Source organism: Hippopotamus amphibius, chromosome 1 (genome assembly GCF_030028045.1).
Source record: "Hippopotamus amphibius kiboko isolate mHipAmp2 chromosome 1, mHipAmp2.hap2, whole genome shotgun sequence".
Lineage (NCBI taxonomy): Eukaryota > Metazoa > Chordata > Mammalia > Artiodactyla > Hippopotamidae > Hippopotamus > Hippopotamus amphibius.
Genome location: NC_080186.1, coordinates 212909101 through 212930571, shown reverse-complemented (window position 1 = coordinate 212930571; position 21471 = coordinate 212909101). Strand labels below are relative to the sequence as shown.

Genomic DNA, 21471 nt, shown 5'->3' with positions numbered 1-21471 from the left:
GATTTATCCCAGGGATGCAAGGATTCTTCAATATATGCAAACCAATCAGTGTGATACACCATCTTAACAAACTGAAGAATAAAAAACCATATGGTCATCTCAATAGATGCAGAGAAAGCTTTTGACAAAATTCAATACCCATTTATGACAACAACTCTCCAGAAAGTGGGCATAAAGGGAACCTACCTCAACATAATAAGGCCATATATGACAAACCCACAGCAAACATCATTCTCAATGGTGAAAAACTGAAAACATTCCCTCTAAGATCAGGAACAAGACAAGGGTGTCCACTCTCGCTGCGACTATTCAACATAGTTTTGGAAGTCCTTGCCACAGCCATCAGAGAAGAAAAAGAGATAAAAGGAATCCAGATTGGAAAAGAAGAAGTAAAACTGTCACTCTGCAGATGACGTGATACTATACATAGAAATCCTAAAGATGCTACCAGAAAACTACTTGAGCTAATCAATGAATTTGGTAAAGTTGCAGGATACAAAATTAACACACAGAAATTTCTTGCATTCTTATACAGTACCAACGAAAGATCAGAAAGAGAAATTAAGGAAACAATCCCATTCACCATTGCAACAAAAAGAATAAAATACCTAGGAATAAACCTGCCTAAGGAGGTAAAAGACCTGTACAGAAAACTATAAGACACTAACGAAAGAAATCAAAGACGACACAAACAGATGGAGAGATGTACCATGTTCTTGGATTGGAAGAATCAATATTGTGAAAATGACTATAGTACCCAAAGCAATTTACAGAGTCAACGCAATCCCTATCAAATTACTAATGGCATTTTTTACAGAACTAGAACAAAAAATCCTAAAATTTGTGTGGAGATACAAAAGTCCCCAAATAGCCAAAGCAATCTTGAAAAAAAAGAAGAATGGAGCTGCAGGAATCAGGCTTCCTGACTTCAGGCTATACTACAAAGCTACAGTAATCAAGACTATGTGGTGGCTGGCACAAAAACAGAAATACAGATCAACAGAACAGGATAAAAAGCCCAGAGATAAACCCACGCACCTGTGGTCAACTGATCTGTGACAAAAGAGACAAGGCTATATACAATGGAGAAAAGACAGTCTCTTCAATAAGTGGTGCTGGGAAAACTAGGCAGCTACATGTGAAAGAATGAAATTAGAACACTTCCTAACACTATACACAAAAATAAACTCAGAATGGATTTAAGACCTAAATGTAAGGCCAGAGACTATAAAATTCTTAGAGGAAAAACACTCTTTGACATAAATAGCAGCAAGATCTTTTTTGACCCACCTCCCAGAGTAATGCAAATAAAAACAAAGATAAACAAGTCAGACATAATTAAACTTAAAACCTTTTTCACAGCAAAGGAAACTATGAACAAGATGAAAAGACAACCCCCAGAATGGGAGAAAATATTTGCAAGTGAATCAACAGACAAAGGATTAATCTCCAAAATTTATAAACAGTTCATGCAGCTCAATATCAAAAAAACAAACAACCCAATCAAAAAATGGGCAGAAGACCTAAATAGGCATTTCTCCAAAGAAGACATACAGATGGCTAGGAGGCAAATGAAAAGCTGTTCACCATCACTAATTATTAGAGAAATGCAAATCAAAACTGCAGTGAGGTATCACCTCACACTGGTCAGAATGGCCATCATCAGAAAATCTATAAACAATTAGTGCTAGAGAGGGTGTGGAGAAAAGGGAACCCTCTTGCACTGTTGGTGGGAATGTAAATTGATACAGCCACTATGGAGAACGGTATGGAGGTTCCTTGCAAAACTGAAAATAGAACTACCATATGACCCAGCAATCCCACTGCTGGGCATATACCCAGAGAACACCATCGTTCAAAAAGACACACGCACTCCAATGTTCACTGCAGCACTATTTACAATAGCCAGGACATGGAAGCAACCTAAATGTCCATCAACAGATGAATGGATAAAAAAGATGTAGTACATATATACAATGGAATATTACTCAGCCATAAAAAGGAATGAAATTGGGTCATTTGCAGAGACATGGATGAACCTAGAGGCTGTCATACATAGTAAAGTAGGTCAGAAAGAGACAAATATTGCATATTAATGCATATATGCAGAATCTAGAGAAAGGGTACTGATCAACCAGTTTGCAACCAGAAATAGAGACACAGATGTAGAGAAGAAACATATGGACATTAAGGGGGGGAAGCACAGGATGGGAGTTGGAGTGGGATGAATTGGGAGATTGGGATTGCCATATATACATTACTAATAAGAAAATATTAAATTGTACACTTTAAATATATGCAGTTTATTGTATGCCAATTATATCTCAATAAAATTCTTAAAAAAACTTTCACATATTACATTTGGTTATTGTTTCTTTAGCGTATTTGAATCTAGAATATCCCACTAGCTTTTTTGTTTTTTATATTATGGTATTTTTTTTGAAGAGTCCTTGCCATTGTCTCAAAAAATGCCTCATTCTGGATTTATTAATAGTCATGTGTTCATATTAATATGTTTAAGTTGGTGGTGTGCTGATAATGGTTAACATCCAGCTCTCTGGAAGAGTTGTAGTGTGTGTTTGATTTCTGTAGTGTCACTTCTACCACCAGGACTGATTGCAAGCTCCTGCTGGACTGGATTGGGAAGAGATGTGCACAGTTGATTTTCATGAGTCCGTAGGAACCAGCTCTAGACCACCACTCATCTAAGCACTTTGTATATATCAGCTCATCATTCCTCATAAGAGCCCTATAAGTAAAATGTTATCAACCCCAATTTACAAATGAATAAAATCAGATGCAATAAAAATAAGATGAAATAAAAAATAAGTTGTCCACAACCATGGTAAGGACTGTACCCCAGACTGAGCCCAGGGTGTCTGGTGGTAGGGTCTGTGCCCCTTACCATCAGGCTGTGGAGCCTGCCCATGATGAATCAATCCATGCGCATCACTCTAAACAGAAATCTCCCAGTTAGGCTTTCTCTTTAAAAACTTAAACAGTGAAGACTGCTTCAGAGAAGACTTCATGGAGCTTTATTCCATTTAAAGTAACCAATCTGACAAGTGAAAAAAAAGGAACAAAAAAAGATAATATGTGACAGTTTTTAAATGTTTGTGAGTTGATACCATCTCTTGTTGCCCAGAGAAGTTTTGAATTTATAGGATCAGATAGAGATTCCAGTCTACTTATCCTGAATCTTCTGAGGTTATCTTGACTCAGAGTTTTGAATCCAGGGACGGAAATTTGATCTGAAGTTCCTTTTCCAGTTTCCTTTCAATTACCCATGTTAAGAGTTTTCAGGGCCCTTGAGTCTCTCAGTTTTCCTGACTTTTGCCTTTGTAATATCATGGAGAACATGCAAATTGGACTAACATTTCCCCTTTTCAAGCTTCAAGGGCCACGTTCTAGGGTCCTAGGATTTGGTGAGATTGTTCCTCTTCACTCTCTGCATAGTGTCCATGATTTTATAGGTCTGGGTTGTATTCTCCCTGTCATGATTCTAGAGTAAAGAAGGTTCAGGTCTCCCAGGCTAAAGATTTTGGCAGCATCCTGATTCTTCCTTTTTGTCCCTTTATTTGTTACCAAATTCCTGTTGTCTTTTTTCTCTTTGAAATGTCTCTTTGATTTGCCCCTTCCTCTCCTGTCCTCTTCTCACACCCCACCGTCCTCACTGTGTCAGCCCTCTGCCTGGGCCCTTCTACGCCATTAAGCCAGGAGAATCCTGCTTTCATCATAAAACATCACAGAAGAATATGATACTCATAATATATTGCTGAGTGAAAAAAGGATAAAAAGTATTAAAATGTAATGCCAATTCTGTATTTGTAAATTCACATATTCACGGCATTCAAGTCTTTGTATTTTAAAAGATTAAATATATATGCTATTATTATTAATATGCTTATTGGCCATATATGTAGTCTCAGATATTAACTGATTAATTCTGAATGTTGAGGTTATTTAAAATTTAATGTACTTTGCAGATACATATCAAAAGTTTCTATAATATACATATATTATTTTCAAAATGAGAAAAATATATACAATTTTTTATCTTAAAAAAGAATATTGGCTGAAATTTAGCTACAGCATTTGCAGCATTTCCCCACTTGAGAAGAGCATTGATTGTTAGGCATACTATTTATTGAGGTGCCAGATGGTGTGAATATAATATCATTTCAAAAATGATTAACCTCATTGAACCTGACACCAGAGGATTGAATGCCAGCTATACAAGTGTTTTTGTCTCTTACTGAGATACTAACAGTTGTGCATTAGTCACATTACTTTTTATCAAAATGTCACAACAAATCAAGGCTATAAGCAAGTCTGTGAATGGAACCCTCTCTCAAAAAAATGTCTCTTCTTTTGTGTTCTAGAAGATGGGTAGTGGATATTGCATAATCTCAATTGCAAATTCTTTAAAAATTGAATAATAATACCTCTCATACAGTTAACTCAAGTATTTTAGAAATGCATTTGCAAATAAAAAAATTTCTTCTTAAAAGTTCCGATATCATTGAGTAACATCTGTTGGTAGACATCTGATGGTAAACTGACATACCAGCTTTAGAACCCAAAAGTCTTAGCCTGCTTCCCATGGACCCAGCAATATCTTTTGACCAGAGATTAAATCAGAGTGGTTAGTTGAAGTTGTTCGATGGCTTAGTGGTAAAGTTGGATGTTGTTATGACATAAACCCAGTCTGTCAGATTATCTAAATTGTCCATTTTTTCATTTTGTCATTTTTCTAAGTAGGGATGATCTCTTTGAAATTTGGCAAAGTATAGTAAATAGACAAAGACCAAGAAGTCAAACAAGTCTTCATAAGAGTTATGTAGTGATGTTTAAGGTTTATGCTAGTTTTTAAATTTTTTTCACATGCCTTATTTATACAGTTGACATGAGAAAGAACATTGTTGTCCATATCAAAATAATTACCTTCTCTCTCCTGCCTCTTTTGTTGTAGTTAAACTGAAATGGTACCAACTGAGAGTTATGTTAACTCATTTCAATCCCAGAATTTAGGAGATCATCAGGGACAGTTATCCTCAACCTAAGGCTGTTGGTTAGTGACAAATTAGGGTCTTAGTGGCCTGGACAGGACCTGAGAAGGAGAGAGTGGGAGTAAGAAAAAATTGGCTGTGTTTTTAATTTTTTATTTTAGTGCCACAGGTACTTTGACACTCAGATCCAGAGAAGCAAGAACAGAAACATCAAATGTGGCTGCTCTCTGGTAAAAGAGAGAGTGACAGGGTAGGAAGACCAGATGGGTCAGTAATTAGGATAGGGACAGAACGAGCCACAGCCCAAGGGATAGATGAGTGGTCAGATCTAAAATTGAAGCCAGATCAGGAACGACAAGGCACGATCACTGGGGCAGCCACTCGAGTGTGATTTCTGTGCAGCACGTGGCATCTTCGAAACTAAGTCATTTTTAAGGTGGCAACTGAGTGTCTGATGCCGGGGGCCAGTCTCCTTTGTGTTTGGAATTTTGCGCAGACTCTTACCACTGTTAGTGGTATTCCTGTAGTTCATTCTGATTAACTTTAATTTTGGGAGAAATAGGCAAATTGTATTCATTATGCTCTACCTACTCAGACAAAGAAGTTCAAAATATACTGTAAATATACTTTTCAATTCACAAATAGTTAACACAGAATTAAAACTGGATATTCAAACTGTTCTAGTATCTGAAAAAGTCATTTACATAGAATATCTTGTTCTCATATTAATAAAATGTCAGAAATTACAGGTTCCAAAAAAATCAATACATTGGTAATATAGGAATAACTAATCACGTAGTAGCTTAATCTGGATATCCTTTTCAAGCTAGGAAGGACTCTAAAAACCTTTGGATTTAAGAAGTAAACAGACTAAGTCTCTAAGTTTCTGAAACCCGCAATATATTAGAGAAATATTTTTTAAGAGAAGCATTCAGCATTATACTCATCTCTTTTGAGGGGATCATCTTTAAAAGGGTATGTGGGCCTCCTGTGATAAGAGATAATGGGATAATCTAAGCAGAAAAAGAAGAGGAGGAAGAAGAAAAGGAAACCGCTGCATACATTCATATATTTTTCTTGAATAAATCTTTCAATGACAGTCTTTTAAGCTTTTAGATTGCCAACTACTTAATTAGCCAGAGATTTGAGGCAATGACAGACGTTTTTAAAAACAAGTCTGATTTAATTTCTGTATGAATTATAAATAACTGAAGATTACTGAAAAAAGTATCTTCTTGCTTGCCTTCAACAAACTTTATTACAATGTCAACTCTATGGCTAGGTATTAGATAAGTAAATCAGGTGGACATGGGCTCTACCATCAGGAAGCTTCCAATCAATGTGAGAGAAAGATATTGAAACTGTTATACCCAGTTTGGATGATGCTGTGAGGGAGAAGCACAAAGGGAAGCTGACCCATTTGGGTAGTTCATGATGTTACTTAAGCTAAATGAAAATGATCACTAATTAATTAGGTCTGAGTTGAAGTGTCATGGACAGATGAAATGTGAAATAAGGCATTAATAGGAGACATCTTTGTATAGAAACTATTTTATATATATATATCTTTCCAAATGAAACAAAGGCCTCAGTGATTAAGTTATTAAATAGAAAAGTAGTTCAAGGTAATTTCCACCTTTCTTAATTGCTCGGTACAGCTTTTATAGGTCTAAGAAATCAATTTGCTCACCTTTTTGTCGTTGTTGTTGCTTCTGTAGGAATTTCAGTGCACATTATCACTGCTTGTGTAAAGCAGTACATCACCTAGCAACTGTTGACTGCATTTTCTCTCTGGCCAAGGTCGCTAAGCAAGGAGATTATTGCAGGTAACGTGTTTTTTTTATTTCTCCCCTTTTCCAGTGCTTCAGAACAGATGGAATTACTCAATTAATTTTAGTGTTTTTATTATAAGGTATTAAAATTACTCAAACATGTTGAACTCTTGGTAAAGCTGAATGTCACACACATATAGCTTGATTTAAAATTAAGAAATTCCTTTCTTGCTCTACTGTTGAGTACAATGAAAGCAGATGTTCACTATAACTAGAGGTGTGTTACATATTTCAATTTTTAGGTTTATGTGGGTGACATTTTTATAAAGGAGCAATCCTTTCATTTGTTAGCATTCACTTGAACACTTTATGATATGTTTAACTTTATAATGATAAAAGTCTCATTTAAATATCATCTAAATCAGAAATGGGAGAGACTTAAGGTGTGATTCATTCTGAGGCAGATTGCACTCAGTGGCTCTCAGATTGCTGTTCCTTAAGTCCAAACCTTAAGCTGAAGCGGAATCTTTGGCTCAGTGCTCCGCCCTCCAGGCCCACTGAGGCACAGGGGTTTTGCTTTCCAGACCCACTGGGGTGGCCGTCCTCTTCCCATAGTGTTGCTGGGCAAAGGTTGGGCCCCTCGGGCTCCAGGCTGCCCAGCCCCCACCGTGGCTCTGTGCCCGGGCCCAGCCCCTGAGGTGGGTCTCTGTGGTGGCCCCACTCCCGCTGGCATTCTGTGCCTAGGCCTGCTCCTCCAGTTCCCCCACGCTGCAATTGTGCACTAGTGGCTCTCTGTGAGTCCTGTAGGCGTTGCCCTGTTGGGGACTGTCTGGGTCTCTTTTATGAGTACTAGCCCATTTTTGAGGGCTTTGCCCTTATGACTAATCACCTCACAGCGGCATAGATTTGAATACCAGCCTGGTTATTTAACAGCTGACCTTAAACAAATTCCATACCCTCTCTGATACTCAGTTTCTGCATTGGTGAAATAATACCTACTGCTTAGAAATGTTGTGCAAATTAAAGGAGATAAAGACATTATGAAATGTCTAAGCAGGACCGGGCAGATAATAAACACTTAATAAACAGCAGTTACTCACAGATGTTTATTAAAAAATCAGAAAGAATTAAGTATTGTAAAAATATTTTTCTTTAATAAAAATATCTGAGCTTAATGGTTGTTAGTATGTTTCATACCTATAATAATTTATCTTTTAAAAATCATTTTTCACTTTTTATCAATTAGCAATCTTGTCGGTCTCTTTAAACATGGTAAGCGTAAAGTCATATCTGATGATTTGAGTATCTGTAGTCATTGTGGGTCTGTTTCTCTTGCCTGTTTTTGTTCATTTTCATTCATGTATCTCCTTGAATGCTTGATTATTTAGATTATCTTCTGGGCATTGTATTTGCAAAATCATTTGTAGAAATCATTTGATGTTATATTTCTTCTGCAAGGGTCACATCTCAAGACACTAATAACATTCCGGCATCATTTAGTCCTTATCAGGGCTTGAGGTGATTCAGAGAATCAAAGCTCAAAGATCCAAAGTTTCAAAGATTCATAGGCTGCAGTTGTCACTTCAGATGCACTCTCATGCCTGGTGTGCAGCCCCTTGGTGTCTCATTCCAGATTAAAGCTGTTCACAGTGCTCAGCATCACTGTTCCCTCAGAAATTGGCGGACAGCATCTCTGGTCCCTGGTCCTACCCCAGATCCTGACCTGGTAATTCCTTGCTGTCTTCTTAGTTGTCAGGTGCCTACAAGTAGCTGTTTTCTGTACTTTATCCAACCTCTTATCTATCCTCAGTAAGATTGTTCCAAATCACCTCTTCTATTAGTAAGACAATTTCATGAATTGTTACATGTTAAAATACTGTCCAAATTGGATGCTATATATATTATATTAAAAAAAATCCACTTGAAAATTCTTAAATAAAAATCATGCCATAATCTTTAAGTGATAAAATCAGTCCTTTTTTAGCAGCCATAAAATTGAGCATGAATAGCCATGAAATAGGAAACTTTTATCTAAAATGAATTTTAAACTAGTATTTAAATATCTGAAGATTATACTTCTTTTCCTTCGATTTCCAGCTTATTTAAAGATTTTTGTTCATTTGAATTATTGCAGTTAGTTCAGATTGATTATTTGGCTTCATAATTAGTCTTTTCTTTCTAAATGCTATTAGGACATTTTATTCTCTGTAGTCTAAATCTTTATGCAGAAGTTCTTATTCGAGGGCTTTCTATCCAATTTGTATTCTGGACATTATACTGTTTTACTAATACAGATTATATTCTGTTTCTCTGGGGCACTTAAAGGAGAATGATGTAATTTTTAAACTAATAAAATAAGTAAATTTGTTCAAGTTCAGTATTTCATTCTTTTCAGGCAGCATCCAGATTTTCTCAGTTCTTTCTCTTCAGTGCCACTAAATGCCATCAACATTTTCATACCTTTCTTGCTGTAACTGTCCTGTCCTAATACATCATCTCAGCTCTCTGAATAATCATTTGCTTCTTACTATACCAGGAAGTATTTTGTTATGATGTAATTTTGTTAGCAACAGAGCAAGTCAGTGTAGATTGTAGAGCAGAACAAATCAGTCAAGTATTTATTATAAAGTGAAAACCTTCCTGGGAAATCATATCAATGTCATGAATATGATATGTTGATTTCACTTGGCAGAGCACTTAGAATTTTATTTTAAAACTGATATCACTTACAGTTGGTTTCATCTTTTTTCTTTTACAGTAAATTCGTAACCCAGCTAGATAAAAATTCTATTTTAAAATTATACTCCAAAATTCAAAAACTGTCTTTTTCTTGTAATTTTAAATGTCCCTTCCCAAAGGATGATTTCAAATTGTTTATTCAGAAGATACTTTAGTCACTTTCTTTGAGAAATGTGGATATACATTCTTGAAGTTTTGTTAGCCAAGTGTATTTAAGAAGAATTAAGTATTTATTAGGAAAGTAGTATTTCTTGATGTTTTGAGTAAGTTCAGAAATGTACTTAGGTGTGAAAGTTCTGAGTCTAAGCACTTGAGGAGGTCATGGATAGGATGTTAAAATGAAAAAGACCAACAAGTGGCCAAGAAATTGATGAAAAGACGTTCAACCTTTGGAATTAATAAGCACAAATTAAAACAATGAGATCACACTATTAAAAATTAGAAAGTTTGATAATACCAGCTTTAGGTAAGGGTACAAAAAGTCACCTTTTGTATGCTGCTGGTGGGAAGATAAATTGATACAGCTATCTCATCTGGTAAAAAATATGCATACCCTGTGATTTGGAAATTCTACTTTAGAAATTTCCTCTGGCTTAGAGAAACACTTGGAAATATGCACATGTACACACACACACACACACATATATATGGTTTTTCATTGGAGCATTGTTTATAACAGTGAAAATCTAGACAGTCTAAATGTTCAACAGCGGATAACAGCTAACTCATTATTCAGCAGCTTCCAAAAAATGCTGACGTTCTGATGAGAAATGATCCTTAATCTTCAATATTCCATACCATCAGGATTCACTGGACATAATTCCATCTTTTGAATTCTTTAAAGGTCTTCCAAAGAGCAAAGTGAAAATTTACTTTTCTTTAAAAAAGGAGAATAAAATTTATTCTGTCTTGCATTTACTAGATGGGTCCTTTGGATCCTCGTATAAATCTGAGATGTATTTGGGGATCTTTAATGATTTTTATCTTGCTTATGTCTGGAATGCTTTACTATTTCATCATCCTAGGAATGATTTCGTCACTGTTTATCATTTTTTCCCAGTATGCTGTAAAAATCTAAAATAAGAGGAAAGCTGGAGAATGATGATGAAAAATGAGATAGAAATCACTGTCACATCATTTTTCTCATTGTATTTTCTAAAAAATTACATCATCTTTCAAGATGGTATAAAAGAAGACTGGAGATGCCACTGTTGTAGTTTACTTCTAACTTTGAGTGAACACAGTTGAGAATTCAGAATTTTTCATTTTTCGCTCATAATAGCAAGGAGAAAAAACTTGACAGAAGATATTTAGTAGTTATTAGATTATTCAAAAGATAAATGTGAAGAGAAAGATAACAGTGCTCTAGATACTAATGATGGTGGTGAAATTTCTTGTATAAAGGAAAGCTCAGATTATGAGTGTGCAGCTAGTAATATCTTAGGTGCATTTTCTCAGACTCAAGAATTAGTATGTGAGTAATTTATTTGTGAGGGCAAAATGAAATGTAGTATTCTTATCCAGTTTGCTACTCCATAAGAAGCACATATCATGCAATACTTAGTGATAAGAACCGGAACCATCCTGTTTTGCTAAAGGATGTGTGGGAGTATTCTTTTATGATGTGTGTGCACTAAAGTTTACTTAATACTGTTTGCTGATGGATGGGTACTGAAGGCAGGAGATGGAAAGAAAATAGATGATATAAAAATACTCGTTTGATTCATTATTCTAATTGCATTTATAAATGTAAGTACAAAAATGTTTTGCAATTATGCAACAAAAAAGATGGCTATCTTCTCTATGAGCTTTAAAAGATTTAAAAAGCTTCTTCAAACATTGCATTTTTATTGCAAGTGGGAGAAGAACTAGAAGTAATGATGAGCTAGAACCTATTAGAAATGTATTGAAATCTAGAATTAGTATTATAAATGAATATGGTCCAGGTGCATGCATGACAGCTGATGAAGTGACTTACATTCACAGTGTGTTGCCCATTCCAGGTATATATGCTTTTGAAACCAGGAAGATATGAAATAAAAATTTGAGATATGCTGTGTTTGAATTCTTACTAAAATTTGTCATGATTTTTTTCACTGTTCCTTTATTCTCAGTTCTACAAATTACTTGTAAAATGACTTAGAAATATTTAAAAAATAAATGAAAGAGTCCATTGGACCCATATGGTAAATGGTGAAATCTATCTTTTATATGTACTGAGGAATATTAAGGGGGAAGAAAAGTACTTGTGGAATGATATATTACAGTATGATTCTGTTTTGGTTTTTTAAAAGAAGAAATCACAAAGCAATACCATGAGTGTGTATAAACTTAAATGTATAGAAGAAGGTTGGGAAGGGTAGACACCAAACTGTTCTCAGTGGTAACCTCTGGGGAGGAGACTGAGAAAAGGACAGTGCTCACAAGACCTTGGATAAATAGATAAAGCTGTAGATAAAAACAGACATATCAAACCTTAAAAAACAAAACCAGCAAGGCAAACATTTTTTTATATCAAAAAAAGTGAAAGATACTAAAGGCCATAGAAAGATATTTTAATTAAACAGAATATGAAAATTTTAGGTCATTCTGTCCCCAAGTCCAACACACAATTTATATTAATCTAAGAGTTAAGTCTAGAAATAATTTTGCATGATTTTCTTTATTTTGCTTGTTACTGAAAATGATTTAAGTAGTAATAATCTGAACTATAATTTTTATTAATGAAAATATCTTAAGAGAATAGTAGAAAAATAAAAAGTTAAAGTGATCTTATGAAGGTAGATTTCAGTTACGGAGCCATCATAAGACTCTGCTAAAGCTGGTGCTTCAGAGCACTATAATTATAATAATTGTCTTTCCATTTCTGATTCTACAGTTGAAATTTAACTTTTATACTCAAGGCCTTATTCTGAACATATGTTCTTAAAGTCCATGTTTAAGGTTTTGTTATGTGTCTGACAGACTGGCCACAAAAATTTTCATGCTTTTAGATATTTTTTAAAGGCTGTTTCTTTGCCTTGTAAATTGAAACATGCTTCTTTTCACAGACCAACTCTACAAGAAGAAAGGAAAATCATAATAAAAAATGGCCGGCACCCTGTGATTGATGTGCTGCTGGGAGAACAGGACCAGTATGTTCCCAATAGTACAAATTTGTCGGTAAGTACGATGATAACATTGCCCTCAAGCTTTTAAATACCAAATAATGTTTTAAAAATTTACCCAAGTTTTAACTTTGGCTTTAAGTTGACTAATCCTTGGCTATAGTTTTATATTCACCACCAAATATGGAATTGGTGCTATTTCCAATGAAAGATTATCCATAGAGGGAACAATTTGGCAACTAAAGGATTAGCCTTAATTATCCTTGGTAATCTAGGAAAAATTTTATATTTATAAATGCCCACAGATGCTAATGGGGTGGAATCACACCCTGGTTTTGCAAATTCCTCTTGGTGTGTAGTATAGGCTTTGTCTTGTGCTCTACTGTTTTCAAACGTGCCGTGAGAGAATCACAGGTGCTTCAGCTGCTTTCAGTGATAAGAATTTTTGTCATTAAAAAAAAAAAGAGATTTCTGTCATATGCGCTAGAGTTAATTTAAAATACTTATTCATTTAATACAAACTTACTGAGTGCCTATTTAGCCCCAGTAGTGAAGCAGAGTATTAGGACAGAGAGTGGAAAGCAAGACAGAAATATTCCCTGCCCTTAGAGAGCTTGTGGTCTAGCAGAGAAGATAGGTTATTACAGTACAGCTTGGTCAGGCCAGGGTACAGGAGACCAGGTGTCATGGAGCACGTAGCAGGTTGACCTAACCCAGTGTAGGGGGAGCATTTGGGAAAGTTTCCCAGGAATGAGATACTGACTGAAGAGAGTGAGTCAGTGCAGGCCAGGGAAATGGAGAGGAGTGTTCCAGGTCATGAACCACCATGGTAGAGTCTGGGAGTGAAGCAGAGCAGGGTGGGTTTAGGGAACAGAAAGATGTTGAGTAAGGTTGGGACATAAGAGTGTAAAGAAAAAAGTGTCAGAAATAAGGAAGAGTCCAATTTGTTTAAAGCCATATTAGGGAATTAATTTTTTTCCCAAAAGATTGAGAATACTAGCAAGAGAATTATTAAAGCTGGGGAAAAAAGTGAACTCCAACTCGTCTGTGTGTGTGTGTGTGTGTGTGTGTGTGTGTGTGTGTGTGTGTGACATAGAGTTACACTGTCAAAGATAAACAGAGCCATACACTAATTAAAGTGATAAGGGTAGTTTTATTCAGTAATATTATTGCATAGGGAAGAGTCCAGCTTGAACTGAACTCAGCTTCAGTTTGTACAGAGGTGACTGGGTGTCTTAAAGGGAGAATGAGGGAGTAGGAAGGAGGGGTGGGCGTGGGCAGCTTCAAGGAGGTGGAAACAGAAATTGAGAAAGGGGATTGGTTAGTGTGAGACTAACTGGCAACTGATGCTAATACCCTCCCACTGGGACTGCAGAGGACGATGAGAGTTATCTCCAGGAATGTTTGCATTCCAAAGAGAGGCTCCTCACAGTTCTAGGTGGAAGAAGATTTACCTCTTAGAGGGGCAGGGAAAGGATTTATAATAGCAAGCTTTCTGAAGCAGCTGCTCTGAGAGAAGGTTTGAGGTCTGTCTGCCTATCACCAGGGTTTGGCTGGAACAAATACCAATTCTCTCCTGGCAGTGTTGTGCTTTTGCAAGCAGGCACTTTAAGGGGGACTGGAGTCATCCCAAGAATGCGGCCTTGAGCAGCGAGATGCTCTGCTAGCTTTTGTGCTGGTCTCTTAGTGGGGAGGGTAAATGAAGTCATTTGTGCTGAGAGGGTTGCAGTTGTTATAGCCAAGGCTGAGGTCAAGTCAAGAAGAGAGCTTAGAGGAGCCTGACTAGAATTTGGTCAAGGAGGGAGTCTTTGTCAACACAGAGTAAAATTATCTGGTGATGAGATGAAAGAATTAATATGTAGGGAGTAGTTAAGTGAGAGAGGTTGTATCAGAGAATGAGATGCCTGACTTCAAGAGTTCAGAGGTAGTGTTTTGGATAATGGTAAGATCCTAGGTATGACCATGGAAGGTGAGTAGTGAAGTGGAGAAGGTCTTTGGAGATGAGGAGATCAAGGAACAGCATTTGAGAAAAAGCCATCAAAGTGTTCGTTGAAATCATTTAAACAATAGGATTTGTTGTGGAAGGTGAAGGTGGTCCAGGTGTCAGAGATGCCAAGGGATGGAGACTGGTGACCTGGAGGTAGATGTGGATGCCTGTGGTGAAGACAAATAGAGATGGTAAAGCCCTAAAGAAGAAGATATGGGAGAACCTTTGAACCCTTAGATACATGTGATAGGATGTGGCAAAAAGCTTATCCTTGATATGAAAGGACTGCCGAGGAATAAGAGCCAGCTTTCAGTTTAAGTCAACATGTGAAGGAAATGCTACGCAAGGAGGTTATAAGCATAGAAGTATTGGGGAATTTTTCAGAGGACAGTGAGAAAATTGAACTGTAGGGGAGAAGTTGGAAATTAGGTCAGAGAAAGGAAGCCCAGAAGAGCAAGTGAGTTGGAAATATCACCAAGTATTCCATCGTGGGCTGTGAGTTGAGGGTAACAGAGGTGTGAGCCTGGTGAATTTGGTTGACCACAAGGGTGGTGAGTGAAAGGAAATGCTTCGAATTACATCTGGTTTAATGATACATTTTGATATTGTTGACTAAAAAAACATGGGCTTGAGGACACAAGGTGAGGGTTGTGAGTTAAGTTTTGCATGGGGCACCCTGAGGACTATAGCTCAGGAGACGGGGGAAGGGCAGTGTTCTCTGATTTTAGTGAAGGGGGTATGTGCAGTCAGGCATGTGTTTTAGCAGAGCTTTGCTGCTTAGCCACGAGGAGCAGATGTCACCATTAATGATTCTAGTGCTTTTCTAGATATGAGGAGATGCAAGAATTGGGCTCAAAATTTTCTCCTGAAAATATCTAGCCATCTAAAGGCCTTTTCTGCTAGTTTTTCCCGGGGCACAGAGTGCCTTATTCCTGATCTCCACCCTGAACTATTTCAGGGTGTGTTGAAGATCCGCAGCTGCAGCGGTTTGTGAGTCAGTCCTTGCGGCGGCAGGTGGAAAGTGGCAGTTTTCAGTAGGCAGTACTATACGGAGCCTTGCAGTAACATATGACCAGGTCCGCAATGTCTGTAAACATGTTTATTCTCTTTAGGGAATTTGTAAGTTACTTAATTTATCAAACCAAGCTAATAAGTGCTGATGTATTTATTATCTTTTACAGGAAGTCTCTGTGAACATAAGAATTTCTTTTTCAGTTTCCATAATAGCAGTAGGGTGTAGCTTTTCTTGAGAAAGTAATGCAGTTGTACCATTTAGTACCTTGGTTTACTTATAAATCACTTGAAACATGATTTCCTGTTATTAATCCCATCCCCCCCAAACACCAACCAACTTGATCTCAGGTATGTTATTCTTGACATTGAATTTTTGTTTTTTTTTCCTTTTTCAGTCTTTTTTTTCTCCCCTCTTTTAAGCAATGTATTGCACTATTTAAAAAAATAAGATTTGAGAAACTAAATTAGCCTAATTACAGGAATGTTTTAAAGAAACATTGAACTCTAACTTTTAAATTTTTACGAAATAAATGGAGTGATTTATGCCAGCAGGCACCTCAGAATATTCCAGAATATTCATTTCTCTTACATATGCTTTTTCTAACTTGCGTAGGAGTTGATATAGAACTGTTGCTATGGTGAAGTGCGTTCTTTTTTGCAGGGTATAAATTTCTATATAGGGATAGTGTTGAAAAAGAACTTACTATGTAAAACTCAATTTTAAATATTTTATAGGTGTTAATTATAAAATATACTCTGAAAATAATTTCCTGAAAGTCAAATGGCATTGTTGCTTTTGATAGTCATGCAATTTTAAGAAATGGTCTTTTGTACATGTAATTATAAGTATATTTTTCTGGATTCTGTATTATATGAACTCATTATAATGCTCCTAAACAAGCGAACTTACTGCCCGCTTTTCTTCAACCAGTTTTAAGAATACTCATTTTTTTTACATCTCACAATCTTGCGTTGATTTATGAATTTTTTGCTAGCATTGTTTTATGAATATTTTATATCTTATAGATTTTGACAGTTACTTTGTGTCAATATTGTACTTGATTTCAGGCTTACAAAGAAGAGACAGTACCTCTCTAGTCCGGTAGAAGACAGATCCAATTAAATTAACACCAATAGAGTACTTATAAAGGCTATGAAGGAACTAACAGATTATCTAGTAGAAAAATTGGCAACAGACTTGAACAGTCATTTCGAAGTAGAGGATATCCAAGTGGTCAATAAACAAACTAACTTTTTTTTTTAACCTGCTATATTGGGTTTTCTGGCAGGAATAGAGCAAAGAATCAACTAGATAGGAATTGTGACTTTGAGGTGCTTGTGGGACATTTGGTGGAGATCCCAATGTGAAGGTGGGCGTAAAAGCCAGGAGAGGGGGCTGAAGTTAGGGATTTAAGGATGACCACGATGCACATACGGGGAGGTCAGATTCTGGGTCTGTCACTCAGGGAGATTGTATAAAAACGTAACGAAGGCCGAGGAAAAAGCCCCCTCAGGCACTGACGTTGAAGGAGTTGTTTCACTGAAAGTGGGTTTAAATGAAGAGAACTTTTCAAATATCTTGTAAATATATCCCTGCCCAGTTTTTAGCGTTTAGTTATTGTTTCATCTGAACATCAAAAAAAATAAAAATACAAAAAATGTAAAAAACAAGGTGCTATTGTATATTCCTTTTATCCTTTAAGACCTAGCTCTGCCTTATCTTCTAGGAAACCTTGTTTGACTTCTGCAAGCATAATTAAAAGGAATGTGCTTTTTAAACCCGCTTTCTTTTTGGTTCCCTTCCCCGGCTCATTACATAATCTGAGTATTTGTAGATTTAGCAGCCACTGGATCTGCCCACCTCCAGTTTATTCTCCACTCTGCAGCCACAGGGCTTTTCCTAACCTGTCATATCACTCCCTCATTTGAATTAATGCTTAAAAATTCCAGCCGTACAGTTCCCAAGTTACTGCGCCTCTAGGGGCTTGGCAGATGGTCTTCCCTCTGCCTAAAATGTCATCTTCCCCCACACTGTCCACAGCCACCTCCCACACACCCACATCCCACCCACACACGCTCCAGCTCCTGCTTTTCTTTAAGTCGGGTCCTGGTGTCACATCCTGCACTAAGACTTCCCTATCAAAGCTGGGATGGGTACCCTGTCATATACCCACAACACTCTGTATTTCTCCCCAGTTTAGTCTTTATCTCACTAAATTGTAATTGCCTTTTTTTGGTTTGAGGTTCCCAGTGGATTATAAGCTTGAAGAGGACAGGGACTTTGCTTCTCTGCTTTAGGTGTAATCCTGCCGTCAATCACAGATCTCTGGCACGTAGCAGGCATCCAATCAGATTTGTTAAAAAAGAATTAACTTGAAGTCTTGAGCAGTCTCCAAGTCTTACTCGAAATCTGTGCTTTTTTTCTTCATAAAATGTTATTTTTCAGGATATTATATGGGAAGTTCACAACTTATACCGTAATTATACTGTAGAACGAGAAGGATCATTTAGTGTAACCACCTCTTCATACTTGTGAGTAAACCAAGGGCCAGAAAGGGGAATTGACTTGTCAGGGGCTACCCAAGCTGAATAGTCTTGAACTGTTTCCCAAAACATGAAAGTATTCTAAGGCAAACTAGTGCTTTCCAACCTTTTTCATCTCACAGCACACCAAAAAAAAAAAATGATAGTACTGGCACACTGGAATAAAAGGAGAAGGAAAAGGTTGCTCAGAGCAAAGGGAGGTTGTGCCAAGGGCTCTGACTGCCCAAGCCCTAGCTGCCACTTTGAGGGTCAGCATCTTGGAACACCTGTAACCTGTGAGGCAGACCAAGACAAGTGAGGCAGTCTGCCAAGACATGCTGTTAGCACCCAGGGTTCTTGGCCTCCTTAATCAATAGAAATTGATAAGAGGCCAAACAGGAAATTCAGGCAAGGCTTTATTGGGGCCCCTGCTGCAGCAGGTGGGGGCGGTGGGGGGGCGAGAACAAGCAGCAGGTCCCCTTGCTTGCTCAAGGGGGCCAAGCTGACGACTTGTGTGGGGTGACGGTAGGGGTGTGTCCAGGGGTTGGCCGGAGGGGTGGCTTAGGTGATTTGCCCACCCCTTTGGTGGTGGTGTGTGCAGAGGGCATGCTCAGTACCCTGCTTTTGCCCCTGGCTCTTCCGAAATGGCAGTTGGGTTTTTGGTCTCTTTGTATGTTGTCCATAATTTGCCCCAACTGGGCGTGCGTGCAGTTATAGTCCCACATAGTTTCTTTGTATTTTGTTGCTTAAGGAGACATTTGTCCAGGTGCACGCATTGCAGCAAAGGGTCCCAGGTCCCAGCCTATCTCAGTACTGCTTGGGAAACTCCACCATAACCCACAGCAATCTCAGGATTGTTTGCTTTTTAAACCAAATGGCTTTGTAATGGATGGATTTTTTTATAGCAGTCAAAGGTGGGGATTTTAGTTTGCTCATGGTTTTTTTTTTTTTAATATAAAGAATATGGGGGGGGAGTCAAGGGAGGGAGGGAATACGGGGATATGTGTATAAAAAGAGATGATTGAACTTGGTGTACCCCCCAAAAAATAATAAATAAATAAAATTAAAAAAAAAAGAATATAAATTTACCTTTTTGAGAGGGAGAAAAGGAAAAGTGTGGTTGGTGGCTTCTAAATTTGTAAGAGGGAGGAAAACGAGTCAAATATGCAACATAAGAAGATTCCCAGGAAGTGCTGGAACCCTGTGGCTCTCTGGAACTCAAGGGAAGTCCACAGCCCAGGTGATCTAGAGTGGGGCAGGATGGACACTAGAATCCTGGTCAGAGTCTCTTTCCTTGAGATCAAGAAGGTGCCTTAGACCCTACTACTGTGTGGGCACATAGTAGGTGCTTACATATTTGTCACACGAATGATACTTGAAACTGGTCAAGATGAGGGGGAGTGGGAGGAGAGCAAAGACCACAAACTTTCCATTTCCCCTCTTCTCCTAGAACAAATACTCCCGGAAATGCTTGTTTTGTCTATAGACATGTTAAAAGTAAGAGTAATTACAATAATATTCATAACCTGTTGACTTTGTACCCAATGACAAAGCAGCACAACAATAATGCACACCATAAAATATGTTTGAGTTTTAAGCTTAATTTAATTCTATGGCTAGATTATTCTCATGATTCTGCTACAAATGTGTTTTCTTTTTAATTGAAGTATAGTTGATTTACAGTATTATATTAATTTCAGGTGTATAACATATTGATTCAGTATTGTTATAGATTATTCTCCATTTAAAGTTATTACAAAATAATAGCTAAATTTCCCTACTCTGTACAATATAGCCTTGTAGCTTATTTATTTTACACATAGTAATTTGTATCTCTTAATTCCCTACACCTATCTTGTCACTCCCCTGTTCCCTCTCCCCACTGGTAACCACTAGTTTGTTCTCTATATCTGTGAGTCAATTTCTATTTTGTTATATTCTTTCATTTGCTTTACTTTTTAGATTCCACATGTAAGTGATAACATAAAATATTTGTCTTTCTCTGTCTGACCTATTAAGTGTAATACTCTCTAGGTCCATCCACATTGTTGCAAATGGCAGAATTTCATTCTTTTTTATGGCTCAGTATTATTCCATTGTATATATGTGCCACATCTTCTTTATCCATTCATCTGTTGATGGACACTTAGGTTGCTTCCATATCTTGGCTATTGTAAATAATGCTGCTGTGAACATTGTGGTGCATGTATCTTTTCAAATTAGTGTTTTTGTTTTCTTCAGAGACATACCCAGCAGTGGAATTGCTGGATCATATGGTAGTTTTTAGTTCTTTGAGGAGTCTCCATACTGTTTTCCATAGTGACTACACCAATTTACACTCCCACCAACAGTGTAAATGGGTTGCCTTTTTCCAACATCCTCACCAGTGTTTTTTATTTGTAGACTTTTTGATGATAGCCATTCTGACAGGTGTGAGATGATATCTCGTGGTTTTGATTTGCATTTCTATGATGATTAGCAATGTTGAGCATCTTTTCATGTGCCCATTGGCCACCTGTATATCTTCTTTGGAAAACTGTCTATTCAGGTCTTCTGCCCATTTTTTAATCTGGTTGTTTGTTTTTTTGATGCTGAGTTGTTTATATATTTTGGATATTAACTCCTTATTGGTCATATCATTTGTAAATATTTTCTTCCATTTAGTAGGTTGTCTTTTCATTTTGTTGATGGTTTTCTGTGCTGCACAAAAGCTTTTCGGTTTAATTAGGTCCCATTTGTTTCTTCTTGCTTTTGTTTCTCTTGTCTTAGAAGCTGGTTCCAAAAAAAATACTGCTACAATTTATGGTTTCAGGTCTTTAACCCATTTTGAGTTTATTTTTATATATGTTGTGATAAAATGTTACAATTTCATTCTTTTAAATATAGTTGTTCAGTTTTCCCAGCACCACTTATTGAAGAGACTGTCTTTTCTTCATTGTATATTCTTGCCTCCTTTGTTGTAAATTAATTGACCATCAGTTTGTGGGTTTATTTCAAGGCTCTCTGTTCTGTTCCACTGATCTTTGTGTCTGTTTTTGTGCCAGTACCATGTTGTGTTGATTACTGTAGCTTTGCAGTACTGCCCGAAGTCTAGGAGGGTGACACCTCCGGGTTTGTTCTTTTTTGTCAAGATTGCTTTGGCAGTTAGGGGTCTTTTGTTGTTGCATATAAATTTTAGCATTATTTGTTATAATTCTGTGAAAAATGTTATGGGTATTTTGATACAAACTGCATTAAATCTGTAGATTGCTTTGGGCATTATGGACATTTTAACAATATTTTTTACCACTCCATGAACATGGGAAATCTTTCCATTTCTT

At 37.0% G+C, this 21471-nt stretch overlaps 1 protein-coding gene across 3 annotated transcripts in view; it reads left to right on the top strand.

Annotated features, from left to right (window-relative positions):
• MSH3 (mutS homolog 3) overlaps positions 1-21471 on the top strand; it is a 178482-nt gene that overhangs the window by 103987 nt on the left and 53024 nt on the right. For all 3 annotated transcript variants that reach the window (XR_009054434.1, XM_057740289.1, XM_057740281.1), the window contains exons 18-19: positions 6728-6835; positions 12571-12682. Coding sequence is in view for 2 of the 3 variants with exons in the window: in XM_057740289.1 (XP_057596272.1) it covers positions 6728-6835; positions 12571-12682 (220 nt within the window). In the remaining variant the exon portion in view is untranslated. The remainder of the gene's footprint in view (positions 1-6727; positions 6836-12570; positions 12683-21471) is intronic.